The sequence below is a fragment of the Canis lupus genome, chromosome 12 (assembly GCF_048164855.1).
Source record: "Canis lupus baileyi chromosome 12, mCanLup2.hap1, whole genome shotgun sequence".
Lineage (NCBI taxonomy): Eukaryota > Metazoa > Chordata > Mammalia > Carnivora > Canidae > Canis > Canis lupus.
The window spans coordinates 58801381-58820751 of NC_132849.1; the positions used below are offsets into that span (position 1 = coordinate 58801381).

The 19371-nt window shown below is 44.4% G+C and overlaps 1 protein-coding gene and 1 pseudogene across 8 annotated transcripts in view; both read right to left on the reverse strand.

Annotated features, from left to right (window-relative positions):
* Nucleotides 1-19371, reverse strand: part of ASAP2 (ArfGAP with SH3 domain, ankyrin repeat and PH domain 2) — a 173300-nt gene that overhangs the window by 91308 nt on the left and 62621 nt on the right. For all 8 annotated transcript variants that reach the window (XM_072771135.1, XM_072771134.1, XM_072771130.1 and 5 more), the window contains exon 3: nucleotides 284-429. In XM_072771135.1, the coding sequence (XP_072627236.1) occupies nucleotides 284-429 (146 nt within the window). The remainder of the gene's footprint in view (nucleotides 1-283; nucleotides 430-19371) is intronic.
* On the reverse strand, nucleotides 13618-14057 carry LOC140601781 (large ribosomal subunit protein uL24-like; annotated as a pseudogene).

Below are 19371 nucleotides of genomic sequence, written 5' to 3' on the forward strand. Positions count from 1 at the left end.
AATGCATTTATTTGCTTTGTCTCACAGCTGTGCACATTTAAAATGTTGACTTGAATTTAAAAAGCCATGTTACCGTAAAAAATCATAATTCTAAAATTTATTCCAAAGTGACCTAATGGTTATAGAAAATATAATTCCTTTAGGTACCGCATAAGCTTTGAAATTTATTCGCAGTTTATCCAGACACACCCTCTCTATCCTCTACTGAGCTACCTTTCTAGCTAAAGGAACTGCAAGCACTTCACACGCAACCCAACAGCTGCATGTGCGCAATGACACTCACCAGGTTTTTGAAAAGTGCTGTCAGCTCCTTGGTAAACACTGAGAACTTCAGGAATGCACTTCCTAAATCCGGGTCATCTCTGCACACACAGTTGCCACCAAACTTCTCCAGAGCCTGGGTGTACTGCTCTTCATTTTCCACGTGAGCTGCAACAGCAATGTGAGATGCACTGTTAATATAGCAACCTCTCCATCCCCCCATCCTTACCCACTCCTGGTTGTGAGTAAAACCGAACATGTTACCAGAATAAAAATCTGAAAAAAGTCCAGTTGCACCAGGAACAGAAATCATTGTGCTATCCTGAAAACGTCCCGTTGCATTGGCAATGGACCCCAAAGAACAAGCATGACAACCGGGATGGAAAGAGCCTCGCACAAGCCCCATGGCCTCCAGTGCATCAGATGAGGCTCCACGGGTACCTCCCCCAATGCCTTCCACATCCACTAGGACTCCTCTGCAGCCTACGTGATGCCAGGAGTCACCAGTCCAGCCAACAGACAGCCTTCTCCTAGAAACTCAGCAAGAGGAGCCTGCTCCTCCCTAGTGAGGTTCACAGCCCTAACCTGGAGCCACATGTCACAGCTCTCCTTTCCACAAAGAGCTGTGGACCTCGGAGCACAGGCTAGGGCCACGAAGGTCACTTGAGTGGCTCTGAGCTGTGCTCAGACACATCCTCTGCTCAGGTTCCCTGCCATCCCGGACTCCTGTACATCCCACAGATGTTTCCTTCCTCCAGGAAGCCTTCCATGACTCTGCCCTATGCCCCTGGTATCTGGCTTTGGCACTTTCCTGTCTTTGCTCTTAGCATGGACATTGAAATTGTCTGGTAATGTATTTCTCGATGTTAGAAGTGTTTAGAGGACAGGGACTAAGTTTTACTTGTCTTTGCACCTAAAATACAAGATACATGTTGTCTAAATAACAACAAAAAGTGAACCCTTGTCATCTCTCTGAGGGCATTTTACTATCACTATGCCTTAAAACAGCACCTTTAACGCATGAAAACCTGGATTCTGGGTCTCCAGCTTAGTGGTTCCCAACCCCTGATGGACATCAAATCATACATGGATCTCACCAGGCTGTGGAAGCCACCATCCTGCCTCAGATCTCCGATTCAGAAACCCGGGGTGGGGTGGGGGAACACTGGTAATTCTAGTAAATTAATGTGGTTAACTATAATCCCCTCTCTTCTGGGTCAGACTTTTTTTTTTTTTTTTTAAGATTTGATAATCTTTTTTTTTTTTAATTTTTTAAAAAATTTTTTATGATAGTCACAGAGAGAGAGAGAGAGGCAAAGACACAGGCAGAGGGAGAAGCAGGCTCCATGCACCAGGAGGCCGACGCGGGACTCGATCCCGGGTCTCCAGGATCCAGCCCTGGGCCAAAGGCAGGCGCCAAACTGCTGCGCCACCCAGGGATCCCGACATTTTTAAATGAATCCAGCCAGTCTGTGATAAAACAACTCTAGTTTGCATCAGGCACCTGATTTCCACGTTTTCCTCATTTCAACTAGAAACGTAACACAACTACTTTGCAGGCACAACAGAGCACAGAGATGTGCTATGTCAACTTGCATGCGAACACCACCAAATTCCTACTTAGGTAAATAAAACCACTGTCAAAAACAAAACAAAACAAAAAAAAAACCACTGTCAGCCAATCCAGTTCCTGGGCCCGATAACCCAGGCAAACAAGGGGAACATGTGTTTGTGATGGGCACCCCGTGACCCTGAGCCAGATCCCTCCAATCTGTGAATGGTGTGGCAGCCTGTCTCACCAGGGAGGTGCTCTGGCCTAGACCTCCGGGGGTGGCCTGAGGGGATGCCCACATGGGTCTGACAAACACAAGAGAAAATTAATTTCACTGTCCGAGCCCTTTTCCTTGTTTTTTTTTCCTTTGACATTTCAGAAAAGGACCTGAGAGCTGTGGCTAAATTAAATGAATTTCCGAGACCCTGCTCTGCAAACAAGACAGATACACACACAGGCCCTGAAGGATGCGTGCCAGAATGGGAAGAGCTCTAGTCTATGCTTTCCAGGAAGTATGTGACTTTGGTGAGTAAATGACCAAATGTCTGAGCCACGTGGAAGTCAGAGACCCGCCGTGAGCTACTCACAAGGTTATGGTAAGAATTAAACAACAGCACAGATGGGAGTTAAGAGCAGCATGGATGTCATTTCTATGAAGCATGGACATAGGCTTTTTCTACACCTCACACCAACTTTACAAGATACACACATTATTTCTCATCGTGGTGAAAAGAAATCAGGGCTCAAAGAGACCAGAAAACTTGTCCTGGGACACAGGCCAGCATGTGCATCTCACCCCAAGGCCCACTGTTCTGCTCTGTACTGGTGTTTGTCCCACTAACAAAAACAGCTCACCTCGCCAAAACCAGGTGCACAAGTTTTAGATTTCTAAAACTCCATTTCAGAGCTGGGTCAGGTATGCCTCCTAGTTCACGCCAGCTAGAATTCTAGCACACAGGGTTAACAGTGAAGGGCAGTCCCTCTCCAACCACATGCTCTTTTAGAACTATTTCAAAGCTGGTGGTTAAGATGTGGGTAATTCTGGTGTGGCTCTGGGAGTGACAGTCACAGCAGACATCTGGTGCTGAGGTCACACCACCGGGTGAGAGAAATAGGAATGCAGAGGCCTAAGTCGCCTTGGGAGTCACATGGTGCTTCCCCCTCCCCCCCAAAAAGTGCACGTACCATCACCTGAAGGGTAGCAGGAGGGAATTCCCTTTCAGTTAATGCCTGTCAGGTGGCCTGTAAGTCTTTATTCAAACTTAACTTGGTAACATCATGAGGTCTTAATATTATCATCCCTATTGTCTTCTGAATAAATTCAGTGGAATTCATAGTGGTTACAGGATTTGCTCAAGATCACACAGGTGGTAAGACATGGGGCAGGGGTCAAATCCACCCTCTGTTCACTCTGCAGGCTGCCTCCTAGCCGGTGGTCACCTTGGGAAAGAGGAACCTGTCTTGTCTTCAGTGGTAGTCAGCGAACCTGACCCAGAGGAGAAACAGCAAGACTCCACACTCCAGCATCAAGAAGTAGGAACAAACTTCCCATCATCCCTCCTCCTGGGCTTTTCAACAGACTACCTGCTGCTATAGGTTATGGTTTTAAAAATTCTTTTCCATACAAATCATTGAAATAACGTGTTGATTCCTACACCCCAGTCATGATCGACAACGTTTTGGGCTCATCATCAACTCCATGACCTCTTATATTTATATTTAAAATGTCCTGGTCCACTGCAGTCTTTACTTTCTGATGCTCAGGCTGTTTCAACTTGGGTCAGTGGAAACCTCTTCATGCTGATCTAGTCAGGGTTTCTTCCTGCAAACAAATCTGTTAGCTTCTTGATAAAGACCACAGTGCTGTAACTCTCCGTATCTTCCTGAAACACCCAGCATGGTGTCCACTGTAAGAACAGTAAACCTTCCATAACTTATACATTCACTGATTGACCCACTGCTCCAGATTGCCCAAGGTTTGAGATTTTCCTACTAGAGAACAGAAAGTAATTGAGTGCCTTTATTTTTTTCTTTTGCCAGAAACAAACTTAAAATAGGAACCTGAAATAAATAGCTTGGGAATAAATCTTCTGGAAAGAACCCAAACTGGTCTATCAGCTTTTATTTACAAAATTGTTGAAAGCTGTTTTTCTAAAAAGAGCTCTCTTGCCTCCCCCGTTGTTCAAATATATCTTAAACTTGGGTTCTCATTAATGATTCAGATCCAAAAGTCTCTGATGTGGGAAGGATTTAGGAAAATGAGAATCCAAGTCCCTGAGACCACGGTAGGACAAGAAAGACCCTGTTTCTGTTCAGTTCTAACCCTGCAGACCTTCCACTTCCCACACCTCACCGCCCGAAGTCACACTTCCCACCAATCCAATCGGAGGAATGCAAAGAGAGATTCGCACTGACAAATCCATTAGGAAGCCAGAAAGCTGGCTAAATTCTGAATTTAGAAGAACTGGTTTTATCATGTACTCTTTAGTTTGCTTGATTCAGTTATTTATTTATTTATTTATTTTTTTAAACTTGCTATCAAGGAGAAGGCCCAGTGAGTATAGTTCAAGCAAACACAGTTGGACCCAGGAAGGACAAAGGACAGACCCTTTACTCCCACACAGGGAAGAAGCGAGCCATGGACGCAGCACCTGCCAAAAGTGGTCCCACAGCCAATTCATCTTCAAGCAAGCTTCACTTCCACCTCAGATATTTCATTCATCACTTCCAACTCTGCAAAGGGGAGGACCACATGCTGGGGTGGGACACAGACTAGTGTGCTCATGGTCACTGACATCTAGGGAAAGACACACTAACCCACGCCACTGATGGCCTACAATGTGCCAGGTGCTGAGGATTCAGAGATGCCAAGAAGGGGACATGTGAAATGGGGCTCCAAGATCAGGTTGGAATTTCCAGAGAAGGAACAGGAAGCAGCGTGGAGCCCCATGTGGTCAGAGGCTGTGAATGCTTTCATGGGTGAAAAGCCCCTGCCTACATGCAGCTCTCTAAACCATCACAGGGCAGCACGGGCCCCATGGGCCATCCTCCTCACAGCCATCCATACCCACCACTGGGTCTTTTCAGTTGCAATGGGAAATGATCCAGATTCCTCTCTTTACAGACAGGAAACCAAAGCTCAGAGAGGGTGCCGACATGCTCAAGTTCATATGGCAGGTTTGCAACAGAGCTGGAATGAGAACTCTGGTCTCCTGACACCCAGCCCTCCAACATTCTTCACACAGCCACTACTCTGCGCTCTGGGCTAACGTAATTATCCAGTCTCCCAGCCAAACATGTGCACTGGTGACCCACACACCACAGGCTACAACCGGAGAGATGGGAGTAGGTAGGTCACCTTGACTAGGACTGTCTAAGCACCTGCTCCTGGCTGGACCACCGGCCTCTCAGGGGTCGGCTGAGGCAAAGCTCTGCTGACACCACACATACCAACCACCCACACAGACAGCTCTGCCAAGAGTGCGTTTAAGAAGAGACGGATGTTCTCTACAGTAGAGGCTTTACAAAGATACCCCTGAGATAGCATGGTGATTACTATTTGACTGTGTGCCACAATTCTAATGTCAGGATAATCTGCACAAGTGAACATCAAGGAGACCATCTCCACTCACACTGGCGGCCCTATACATCACCTGGTTTTGCATCTAAACTGGAGAGCAGGGGCTCCTGGGAGAACAACGCTTCAAGTCAAAGCTAATCCCTGTTTCCAATAGGATCTGTGCCCTGTGATCTTCTGTCCCGTGGGAGAAAACCATTTTTAGAGCTTTATTTCCAGAATCATCCCAGATGAAAACCTTTCAGTTCACCATCTGCTAATCTGTATCAAACATCTAAAACATTTTTGCCATCCAATAATCCTACTTCTGGAAATGCATTCTAAGGATATAATCTAGGTGATCAGAGATGTGTGTGCAAAATAATTTGTGAAGAGTGAAAACTGAGTGTATCAAGTGCCAACAGTGTGGAAATGGGTGAATATCTATCTCTACAAAATGGAATATTCAGCAGACTTTTGAAATCATGGAGTAGGAATACGTTCAGGACAGAACTCAAGTTTCAGGGGGAAAAAAGGCAGGATACAAAACCACATATTTAGTCTCAACTTTATAAGAAGTTAAAATGTAGAGAAGAGGCTGAGGAAAATCCATCAAAATGCTAAGTGGTGGTAAAAATAGCAAGCACTCCAACAGCGTAGCTGGTGTATGCCAGGTACCAGCCCGCGTCTATGCAGCCCTGTATCCTCTCCCAGTGGGCATCCTTCTGGTGCAGGAGCAGCTAGCCCGGGGGGCACAGCTCTGACTGGCCAGGCCTTGACCACTATCCCGCAGGGCTGCAGGCCAGGAACACACCTGTCCCACAGGGAGTGGGACCCGCCTGCAGCCATGACTTTGTGCTACTGCTTTTCTGAATTTTCTAAAATAAGCTCATATCATCTTTATAATCAGAAAACAACATAAAGGATAAATAAAAATAAATTGAAGTGTCAGCTATTCTGGCTGGATAATTTTGGCTCTCTGTGCCTGCTGAGGATATTACAATCTGTCTTTCTCCACCGAAGCCTCTCCTGGGCAAGGTGACATGATAGAGACAGCCTTTGGAACCTGAGTACTTACCTGCATCATCTCTGAAAAGACACAGGCACCTACAAATCGAAATGGGTTTGATGAGAAACCTATTTTATAATCCCTGGGCTCACACTCAGGACAAGAGGAAGCATGGTCTCTCCCTTGGGAGTTTCTCCAACATACGGGGCTCTTTCCTATTTTCAAAAGTCAGTCCTTTAACCCTTTCCTGGGGCATCCCCTTTGACCTCATGGAAACCACCAGGTTTTTTTTTTTTTCTTTTTTGAAGATTTTATTAATTTATTCATGAGAGACACACATTGAGAGGCAGAGACACAGGCAGAGGGAGAAGCAGGCTCCCTGCGGGGAGCCCAATGTGGGACTCGATCCCGGGACCCTGGGATCACTCCCTGATCCAAAGGCAGATGCTCTACCACTGAGCCACCCTGGCGTCCAGGAAACCACCCATCCTTGTGGAGATGCTCATGGATGTATCCCATCTGGTGATATCTAGCACAGGAAGCTAGCAATGAAGTTATTAATTAAGGTCAAGGTGTGGGCTGGCTACTGAAACATGAACACTTTTGTCTGAGATCACCTCATTCTCTTTGATCCTGCCCTCTATTACTAACAACACAGTGACAGCTGGAAGTCTGTGTGATGAACTCCACACAGGCCCATTGCCTCCATATATGCCCCCCCACCCCCACCCCACCCCCTGGCTCACAAAAGTACGTTCGGGAGGAAAAGGAGGGAGTGAAGATCAGAGACTACTAGATGAGGTCTTTTTTTATGCTGTCCTTTTTGTCACTTTAGATTATAGGCTCAGAGTACAGAAAACCTATCAACATTCACTTGTGTGTACTCATTCTCTATTTCCCGAATACCCACTATCAGGCAAGAACATTATTCCTGGCTACCAAAGGGTAAAAATCTAACCACGTTGAGAGCCTTTTCCACAACAAGCACTAATGAACACAAGAATTCATGAAGCAGAGCCCCCGCCTCAAGCAGCAAAGCTTCTGTGTGAGAAAAAGTCATATGCCAGTCAATTCGGTGCAGAGATGACAGCTGCAAAGAAAATGACACTGGGGACTCAGGGGTGGGGAGGCAGGGGTAGACCAGGTGTGGCCAGAGCATGGGGAGCAGCCAGTGGGAGCCAGATGAAGGACTGCAATCCCAGGTGACAGAGGGCCCCTAAAAGGCCACAGAGTGACATGATAAGACTTCCATTTAAGGAAGCCAGATTTGGAGGGGACAAAGATGATAAAGCCTGGTAACTGCGAGTGCACAATTGAGCAAGAACAATAAATGTGCACGAACAGTGCTCCACGATACACGTTACGGGAGGCAGAACTGAAGCTTGATAGGAGGAAGAGAGTACATTTTCTGGGGCTGGTGATGGAAAAGGCTTCTCGGAGGAGGTAAAGCTTATAGGACTTTCGTCCTTCAGAATCTGGTCCAGGAGATTCAAGCTGAGCAGCCAGCAGCTTGACTCAGCCCAGATTCTCCTTAACCAAAGAGCTACTTCCCATCCTAGGGCTGCTCTATGGCCGAATCGGAGAAGGAGGCAGAGGCTCCAGCTGAAGGGCTGGCAAGGCTCTCCTTTAGCCTGGAATCCCCAGGTTAAAAGCATGGAAAGTGGGGCAGTAAATCAACATGTGCTAACTGCGGACTATTGGCTCGTAGAAACTTAATGTCCAACTACACAGATGCCCTCTGTTGGCGCAGGAGCTTGCCCGACCGCACCAGAGACTGCATTGTCACTGCCACTTGCCTTCAGTCTTTCTCCCCTTTATTTTTGCCTCCTCCTCCCTAAGGATAAAATTTCCATTACTTACAGATGCTCACCAGACTTCCCCCTGCCCCACTTCTTTGAGAGCACAGCGGACCAAGAGAAAAGACCATGGGAGTCTTCATGCCCCGGGACAAGCAGCCTCAAAAAATCACTGGTCTCCAAGCCTCATGTAACAGCTGCTAGTCAGGCAGGAAAGATTTTAGAGACATACACATATACCACCATATGCATACACACATGTACACGCACACACAACCTTTCACCTCTACAACTCTGGGAAATTTTATAGATGAGGAAGGAGGTTTGGATACTCTTTGAATAATGTAGTCAATGTTTTACAGTAAATAAGGCAGAGTCAACTCTGATGGTATCACATCTGTAAAACATGGGGGGTTTAGCTAGATCACTGGTTCTTTAATTTTTTTTCTTTATCACAGCACCAATAAAAATCAGAAGAATGTTTCAGATTACCTCTCCAGGAAAAAGTACCTTTACATAATTTCCTATACAATTTTTGGGATGCACAGACCCCTTAAGCCTGTCTGCAGACTCTACATACCAGGTGAAAAAACCCTAGCCTAGATGAGCTTAAAAGTTCCCCACCCAATAAATATGACGACCCTAAGTACAATTCATGTTAATACCTGGGACTCTATGTCACAAATTTGAGTGTTCCTTCCAATTAGCTACCCTTTCACAATTAATATGTTGATCACTGCTGACAGGATTCCACAAGTTACTCATCTAAATTCCAATTATTATTCTTAACCAGCAGGAAGGAGACCACAAGCATCTCAGAGGCTTGTAAGTGGAAGACATCTCAAGGTCTCAGAGTCCATGACCCCACCACACCCTACAACTTCTGTAGAGAAGGGGGCACCACACCTCTACTGAAACCCTTCCAAAGGCCAGCTCACTTCTCTCTCATGTTTGAGTCAAAGCCTGCTCCCATCAAACTACCCTCCAGAGAGGAACAGATGGTATGCCTCACTTCCTCATCCTAGAGAATGCCTTTAGATATGCCCTCCCTAGCTAAGAAGTCCTGGGTCTTTCCAATGTCCTCCTACAATGAGGTTTTTAGCTCTAAGATTTTGAGGTTCCTCTTAAAATGTTGCTCTTATGGAGCATCTGGATGGCTCAATGGTTGAGCGTCTGCCTTCAGCTCAGGTCATGATCCCAGGGTCCTGGGATAGAGTCCCGCATCAGGCTCCCTGCAGGGAGCCTGCTTCTCTACATCTCTGCCTCTCTCTGTGTGTCTCACATGAATAAATAAAAAAATTTTTTTTTAAATGTTGCTTATAACTCAATAGTGGGGTAACCACCTTTTTTTTTTTTTTTTTTTTTTTTCTTAAAAAAACATACTTCCCCTAAGTCACCTGATTCACCTTTGAGCTTCTCACATACTGGTTCATACTGAAGTTGTGATCAATCAAAACCACCTGGACTTTTTCCAAAAAGGATCACCATGGCTCAGCTAGGTGATATCCAGGACAGCCCCACAGCCTTACTGCTTGGTCCTTCTTTGCTGTGTGGACCCTCATTCACACCCGGTGCCTTGTGCACTAGGAATTGTGCTGCCATGGACAAAAGCAGAGATAGAAAGGCAAGTCTGGCTGTGAATCTCTAGTTCCTAGCTCGACAACCCTGGGCAATGACCTCTCTGTGCCTCACTGACCTCATCTGTGAATGGAGGTGCTGATAGTACCTAACCCACAGAGTTATTGTGAGGATTATACTTATGTAAACTAGTTATCTAGCACAGTGCTTGCCGTACAAGAAGTACTTCATAGGTGTCAGATTTTTATTACTGTTATTATGCCTCCAGTCTCACATTATGAACATCAATACAGAAGCACTTTCTTTTATCATTTATCATGATCTACTTCTTTTGATCACAGACACAGCAATATATATTTTGTATCTTGAGTTTTTAGTCTGAAAATGTCATCATAAGCATTTTTTTTTCATGTTGCTACATAACCATAATTCCATCAAGTAGTATATCCTAATTTAGTTATAGGAGGCTTTCAAGTTTTCTCTGTGAGGAAGCACTGGGACAATGCAATGAGCATCTTTGTGCATCTTCCCACATAAAGAATTTTATTTCTCTTGACATGAACCATCAAACCACTTTTTAAAAATTCCATGTCCTGGTTTTCAATGTACCAGCAAAGTAGTAGAATACCAGTTGCATCCTATTCATGCCAATCACAGGGGATTATTTGATTTAGTTCTTTTTCTCATGTAACAGATAGAAAATCAGGCCAGATATAGTACCTTCTTCATGCACAATGGAATGTCACTTCCTAAGCTACTGCACAGATTTCTTTCAAACTGTTCTATCCTAATTATGTATCTATAATATAAAAAATTCTCTGTATTCTCTGTATTAATTTAATAGCTATATCTAATTAGCATTGCAAATAAAGGGAGAAAAACACACAAAATTACTAAATTCTCATTTTCTTCCATAAGGGGAAGATGGTAAGGGCTTACAGGAAAATTAGCATTTCTTTCTTTATACTTCTCATTTCAAGGATGTGACAATTACTCTAGGACATTCAGCTCCAGAGAAAAGAAGATATCCCTCTCTCAGTGAGAAGAGCTGCACCAAATCTTTAAGATACAGTAATTCTAGAGAAGTGAAAATGAAAGTCTTCCGTTACTTCCTTTTTGATAAAGATGAGTTTTTCCACCCACTGATATGTCAAACAGCTAAAAAATGTCAGCTTCGACTTCTGGGAGGGCGGGGGCGCAGGGAGAGAGAGAGTATCTTTGGGCTGAGACAGAGCTTGGGATATTTTAGACTAATAAAAGTTTCAAAACAAATATAAACTGTATGTTTTTAAGACATCAGATAGCAGCTTATTATAAGCGAAAAAAATTATTGTAGACACCGTCTCTCCACAAACCATTATAATGACGGCTTCTGCAAACCTGCATTAAGATGTTCTAGAAAACACACCTAGATGGACTGTCATCTTCTTTGAAAAATGAGAGCAAATGTAATATACTTGCTATTGTGTAAGAAAACTATTGTTTTGTATCTGTGGGGACACACATGATACCCTTTTGGCTTCAGCCAATGTTTCAAGTTACACGTGTGTGTGTACACATGTGCTGTGTGGAATAGTATTCTCACAGGCCAGGAGCAGCTGCAGTGTCACTTGGGAATTTCCTGAACCTACTGAACCAGAAACTCTATAAAGATGGAGGTGCTCAGCACCCTGTGTTTTAATAAGACCTCCAGGGGATTCTGGGCACTCTGACATTTTAGAACCACTACCCTCATGCAGAGGTTGGCAAACTTTTTCCTAAAAAGCCAGAGAATAGGGATCCCTGGATGGCGCAGCGGTTTGGCGCCTGCCTTTGGCCCAGGGCGCGATCCTGGAGACCCGGGATCGAATCCACATTGGGCTCCCAGTGCATGGAGCCTGCTTCTCCCTCTGCCTGTGTCTCTGCCTCTCTCTCTCTGTGACTATCATAAATAAATAAATAAATAAATAAATAAATAAATAAATAAATACCTTAAAAAAATTTAAAAATAAAAAAAAAGCCAGAGAATAATCTAATTTTTTAAGATGTTATTTACTTATTTAAATTTTATTTATTCATTCAGGAGAAACCCAGAGAGAGGCAGACACACAGGCAGAGGGAGAAGCAGGCTCGCTGTGGGGAGCCTGATGTGGGACTCGATCCCAGGACCCCGGGATCATGCCCTGAGCCGAAGGCAGGCACTCAACCGCTGAGCCACCCAGGGGTCCCAGAGGGTAAATATTAAAGGCTCTGCAGGCCAAGAGGCAGTATTGAGGTTACTGTGTAGGTACCTGGTAATATGGTAAAAAACCAGCCGTAGCTCACAGGCTGTAAAAACACAGCTGGTAGCTCTAAGGCACCGCAAATCCCCCTTCTACATAAATCTATATAAATCCTCACATAGCAGCAGAGAGGAGTCAGCCACAAGTGCACCAATTACACCTAAAGTTTTATGTTTCTCTCTTCGACACGAAGAGGACAGTCTAAGAACTTGCAGCAGAAACACAGGAATGACAATTCTGGGGCACCGACTATGGATCTGCTAGCCTCTGCACTAGCCACTGCATGGAACGCACAGCAAGCATACATGCCGCTGCCATGCTCACCTGAGCCCTGAACCCCATCTGCCACTTCTGTCCTGTACTATCTCAGTTAATCTTCACTAACAACAGTTTAAAATATTAATATTCCCATCTCACGTGTGAAGAAACTGAGGCTCAGAAAGATTATTTTCCCGTGACAGGCTTTTTGAGTGGCACACCAACTTCTATTCCAGGCTTCTTGCATTCTACTACCTAAGTGCTCTTTACCCTGAACTACACTGCCTCCAAGAATTAGTCCCTGACCTCAAGGGCTTGCCATCTAGTTAAGGAGCAAAGATCAACAGACATACACCTGCTAGAGAATAATAAAGAGCAATATTTAAAGAGTAAGTAGGACCTGTGTATTAGGTACTCACTTTTTCATTCCTGGCTGAGTAAAAGAGTCAAAATGGATTCAACTGCAAAACTCAGAACTTAGAGGTAAGGTGTGGAAGGCAGAATAATGTCCCCTCCCACCCCAAAGATATGCACATCCTGATGTGTGGGCCCTGTAAAGATGTTCTGCTACCTGACAAATGGGAAATGAGGTTGCATATGAAATTCAAGTTATTCATCAGCTGAATCTGAGATGGGGAGATTATCCTGGATCACCGGGGTCAGGCCCAGTGTGATCGCAGGGTTCTTACCTGTGCAAGAGGGAGGAAGGAGAGTCAGTATCCCCTATGGACAAAACTGTGTTGTGCTCCTCCTCCCCCATCACCATCCTCCAGTGTGGTGAAGGGAGGTCTTCTAGAAGATACTTAGGTTTGGATGACATCATAAGGGTGAGGCTCTTCAGCATGGACTAAATGCTCTTACAAGAAAAGACGGCCAAGAGCCCACTCTCTCCACCATGTGAGGACACGATGAGAAGGCGGCTGTCTGCAAGCTAGGGAGAGAGCCTTCATCACAACCAGCCATGCTGACACTCTGACCTTGGGCTTCCAGCCTCCAGAACTATGAGACACAAATGTCTGCATTAAGCCACTTGGTCTGGGTATTTTGTTACAGCAGCCTGTGCAGAACAAGACAGAGTCACAGTAACAGAGTGTGAGAAAGACTCTACTGGCCATTACTGGCTTCAAAGATGGAAGGGCATAAACCAAGGAACACAGTTGGCCTCTAACAGCTGGAAAAGGCAAGGAAGTGCTCTCCCCTGGACTTCTGGGAAGGAGATCTGCCAACACCATCATTTTAGCCCACGAGACCCATCTTGGACTTGGGGTCTCCAGAGCCATGAGATAAATCTGTCTGCTTCTTTTTCATTGTAACAGTTTTTATTGGAAATTGTATATAAGATTACTTTATTCCTGTATCTTCTCAATGGTGTCTTCCTTATATTTGCTCTTTCCCTTTCCTACTTGACGAGATTCGGCTTTACATCCCAGGATCTTTTTGGGGTCTTTGTCCAGTTTTGGGCTAGGGATCACCACCTTATTAGGGTGAACGCCCACATGGACAGTTGCTCCATTTGACCTCACACCATATGTACCCGCTCAGTGCACATGACATATGTCTTCCTGTAAACCTGGACTACTCTGCCAATCTGCTGACCTTTGGAGCGTCCTCACACAACCTCTACTTTATCATTCTTTCGGATGGGCATGGCTCGAACACTATACTTCTGGCTCAGCATTTTGGAAAGAGGGGAAGACATAACCTTCCTGCAAATGTGGGAAAATGCACTGAAATACCCTTTATGGTTTCTGCTCCCATCAGATGTCACAATGGGGTTAAATTTCATTTTGGCCACTGGGGCTTCAGTGATGGCCACAAAGGAAAGAAATAAATTTGTCATTTTAAGGCACTCAGTTTGTGGTAAATTGTCAGAGTAGCCATAGAAAATATAAGAGAGTAAAGAAGGTTAATGCCATGTCAAGTGTCGGGTTGATGGATGTGGGTGAGGAAGGGGCAGGTCTTTAACAGGGGCCTGACACAGGAGAGCATGTGGGGACAGACCAGGAGTGGGGCTGGATGGCAGACAGTGTACAAGGACAGATACTGTCGTGACATGCTCATGAAGCAGGGGGAGGTCAGTCAGCCTGGAGCAGAGAGACACTGGAGACAGCGAGAGATCAGTCAAAGATCAGATGGGGCCAATCCATGACAAATCAGGAAAGTGGGCAGAAAAATCCCAATCTCAGAGAAACAAAGGAACACAAGACAGGAAAGGTATGTGGCAATATAAGGCATAAATGCTAAATCCTTTCTGTTCTTTTAATCATATGTGAAATGAGTGCTTTTCCTATGCAAGCAGTTGCCTTAGGACATTAAACACTCTCACGATCAAACCACATGGGCGTCCTCTTGGAACTAACCTCCTCAGAGACAGAATGAGTGTACACCCACAATGCTCCGGACCAACTGTGGTCACCCGCAGCTAATCCCTTCCTGAATATGCCCCACTGATTTCTGATGTCTAGTTCTGAAAAAATTTCATCTATCCTCACACTCCTCTACCAACAATATTCAAAAGAATGTGCTTACTAAAAGCAGTTCTAGAGAAGAGTTACAAAAATATTGTGAATTGCGTCAGCGACATCACAGGAAAAGGTATGGGGTTTCCTCTAGAAGTCACCAGAGAAGGTGACTTCTTTGAAGCAGGCACCATTGCTCTGAAATAAAGGCTTCAGGATCAGTATTCCAACTTTAAAATAATTCAGACTCAGGGCCTCATGATAACTCAAACTTGGCAACATCTATCAGATGGGTAAAAAAATGACAGAAAAGGAGACCCCCACCCCCAAAGGCAGGCTAACAGTCAGCCTGCTGTGCGGCGCCTCAGGAAGTCACAGGCTGGGTGCTCCAAGTGCGATGTTAAAAATTCCAGAACCAGCCTTTCAACTTCCTTAAGCCTCCGTTTCCTCCAATAAAGTGGCAAAATGCCCTTGCAGGCAGACAGAAGAGCAAATGCAGAGGGAGAAAGCACAGAATGACATGTACTGGGGGAACTGCAAATTATTTCCAAGAAGGGCACAGACTTGGAAGAGCCCCCTGGACAGGGAGCCTGGGGCTGAGGGGGTACAAGGGGCTCAGCTGCCTCTGGAGTTCTGCCATGTTTCCTGAGCCAACCAAGGCTTATGTTGAATTGATGAAGGGAGGTGATGGCACTCTTGTAAGCAAATCAATCTGGAAAAGGCTAAGACAGAGCTCCTTTCATAATCCCCAGGGGCAGGTTGAAGTCTCCAACCAGTCCTGCAGGAATAGACACCGGGTCACCTGTGCTTGACCCCAATTTCCCTACAATTCTCGAGCCCACGCAGGCCCTCCCCATCTCTCCCAGGCTCTGGAACTCACCTTTGAACACCAAAGTGACTAATGAGAAAACACTGTGAAGTTTTGAGAAGAGTGACATCACTAGGCTGTATTTTAGGAAACGACTCTGGGGCAGGTAAAGGAAGAAGGTTTGTGGCACACGCTCAACAATATAGGTCAGAAAGGCAGATTAGACCAAAATGTTACTAAATTTGTACAGGCTAGCTTCCTGACACCAGTGTGTTTACACCTCCTCCCTCTATGCTTGCTTGTTTAAAGCCACGTGGCAGGGTACTGGGTTAGCCTACAAGGACACACATGTCCTTCTCAGGACTGGCAGTGGTCACATGGCCAATGCCTGCATGAGAAGCACCATCCTTCCTTTTCATTTCTGATCAGAACAGCCTTCTTGACATACAACTTCAAAGTCACTCTTGAACCTCATCAGAATATAAAATATTCCCCTTTTAAACTAGTTTTAAATTCTAAACTCAAAAAGCCAAGTGAACACGGTTAAAAAAAGAAAAAAAAAAAACCTTTTAGATACTTTTTGAAATCTGTTGCTTGTCAAAAGAATTAAGCATCCATCTTTGAGTGATTTCTGGAAATCTCGAAGGTAGTCAGTCAGTCAGACACACTGAAGACACGTTGTGGCCTTGAAACAGAGCGGGCCCCTGAACACGGCCCCCAGGGCCAGCAGGAAGCCAAGATCCACAGAGCATCCTGGGAACATGGTAAGCCCTCTGATCTCAGATGGCTCATTTGTAAAATGAGGACAGTTGGCTGTAAAGATTAGCAGAATGTACAGAAAGCACAAGGTTTGTGTAAGTGTTCAGAAACATACAAACAATCATTACACCTCCCTGCACCACCCGACCCTGACTTTATCCCGAAAAGAGCTGGAGGCAGGTGACAACTTTTTTGGATATTCAAACAGTTGCTTCAGCAAAGTTCAGTGCTGAGTTAAGTGAAGAGTTTTATACTCTTTGAACTTTCCTTCTAAATAAATAATAATTTCTTACATATGCTTACATCTAGTTATGTGTTACTCAATGAAAACTAATTGTACTTCCTTCTTTCATAAAATCAGTAATTGTAAGGTAGCCGATCAATGTTTATGCACTTGCAAGCTAAGCATGGTGGTAGTTTCTGGGTTTGTTTTGTTTTTTAAAAACTGCAGAGGACTTTGGGGGTGCTTGGGTGGCTCGGTTGGTTGGGCATCCAACTTTTGGTTTCAGCTCAGGTCATGATCTTGGGATCATGGGATTGATTCCTGCACTGGGCTTGGTGCTCAGCAGGAAACCTGCTAGAGAATCTCTTTCTCCCTCTCCCTCACCCCCTGCTCTCTCTCAAATAAATAAATACCATCTTTAAAACAAAACAAAACAAAAAACTGTAGAGGACTTTGAAGAGCATCTAGTTGAAGGCTTTAACCTTGGCACTACTGTCATTTTGGCTCAGCTAATTCTTTGTTGGAACTCTCCTGTGCATTGTAGGAGCTCTAGCAGTATCCCTGGCCTCTACCACCAAGGTGCCAATAGTATGTGCACACGCCCACACATGTGTGCACACATACCTCTCAAGTGTTAGTAACCAAACTGGGGGTACAAAATCATCCTGGTTGAGAATCACTGATCTGCATTCTAACCTGACTGGATTATTTCAGATACAAGGAACCCAGGGCTAATACATGCTAAGCGATTTGCTCCAGAGTACAACAGCACCACAAACTCCAGATCCAAAAAGTTTTCAAATTTGGTTCAGACAAGCTTGGTCACGAACAACTTGAGTCTTTCCCACCTCTTTCCTTTCCTGAACTTCTTTCACATTCATTTGGAACTTAACCATAAACAACTTAATACCTGTATAATCAATTTGACATCAATACATTACAACATACAAAATATGGAAACTGAAGAGAAAAAAAAACTATAAAGTCAAAAATGCTAAAACAATCATTTCCTACATATGTGTTTTTCCCCCTTCTGAGAAATTTTTAATTTTCTCTTTATCCCTGAGGTCAAGATAGTAGGATATGTTCTGAATCATGTACACATATCCACCCACACATAAATACACACACGCCACACACACTTTGCATATGTACATGTACATGTGTGTACAATGTTTTCCTTAGAATGCAGTATACTCTCTCAATCTGAGATAGTATTTTATTTCTTTTAGAGAGAGAGAGCAAGTGAGAGCACACACACATACAAGAGGTGGGGGAGGGGCAGAGAGAGAGAGAGAGAGAGAATCTCAAGCAGGCTCCATACTCAGCGCAGAGCCCAACATGGGGCTCAACCTACAACCTTGAGATCATGACATGAGCCAAAATGAAGAGTTAGATGCTCAACAGACTGAGCCACCCAGGTGCTCCTCAACCTGAGATCTTAAACTTTTCTTTCTTCTTTTTTTTTAAAAAATATTTTATTTATTTATTCATATGAGAGAGAGAGAGAGGCAGAGACATAGGTAGAGGGAAAAGCAGGCTCCCCGCGGGGAGCCCGATGCAGGACCCGATCCCAGGACCTGGGGACCATACCCTGAGCTGAAGGCGGACGCTCAACCACTGAGCCACCCAGGTGCCCCTTAAACCTTTCTTTAGTTCTGAGAATATGGCAGCTATTATCTTTTAAAAACTTTCTCCTTTTCCATTTTCTTTTCCCTCTTCTACAAGTCTTTTTGGATGGATGCTAATACTCACCCCTCTGAATCTATTTTCTGTGGCTCTGGATTTTTATTTTACGCTGTCCATTCCTTTAACTCATGTTCCAGCAACACGGGGCCTCACTAATCCCCTCTTCCTATGTGTGCAGCCTGCCATTCAGCAAGTTTTAATTTCAACAATTATGTATTTTTCTACTTCCCCACCTTTTACTGGTTCTTTTTCACTAGTATCTTTTCCAGTTCTAGTAATTAAATATCTCCCTTGCTTTTTTTAAGGATGTTAATCACATGCTATTATTTTAAAGACCTGTTCTGATTGCCCTATTAATTTCGTTTCTTCAAGTGTAAGCTCTTCACTGTCTTGATTGGGGGGGGGGCATCAAATGTTAGGCTCTTCTTAACAGCATTTTTGAGTGCAAAGAAGTGTCTCATTTTGATGCAGTCTGATTTGTCAATTTTTTTCTTTTATGCTATTGCCTCTGTGTCCTTTCTAAGGAGCCTTGGCTGCCCCCATGTTGTAAAGATGTTCTTCTATGTGTTCTTCAAGAAGCTTTAGAGTTTTAGTTTTTACTCTTGAATCTATGACCCATTTCAAAGTACTGTTTGTGTGGGGTGAGAGAGAGGGCTGTTCTGATGGAAAGATCCAGTTCTTCCAGTACCATGTGCTAGAAACACCCTCGTCTCCCCACAGGACTGCCTTGGCAACTGTGCAGTCAGACACATCTAAGTGAGGGTCTATATCTAGACTCTGTCTTTTGTTCCACTGATCTCCTGTTGGCCCCCGCTGGCAGCACAGTCTAGACCACTCCTGTCTCACAAGACTTGAAGGCAGATGGTTTAAGTTCTCCAACCTGTTTCTGTCCTAAGATTGCTTGGGATATTCCAGGTCCTGTGTGTTTCCATATACATTTTGGAATCAGCCTGTCAATTTCTCCTGGAGGACTTTTGATTAGGATTGTGGTGCAACTTAAGATCAATTTGGGGAGAGCAAACATTGTGATTATATCAAGTCTTCCAACCCACATATATCATATATGCCTCGTTTATCTTTAATTCTGACAGTGGCATTTGGTAGTTTTCAATATAGAGTTTTTGCACATCTTTTGTTAATCTGTTACTAAATATATTTGCCA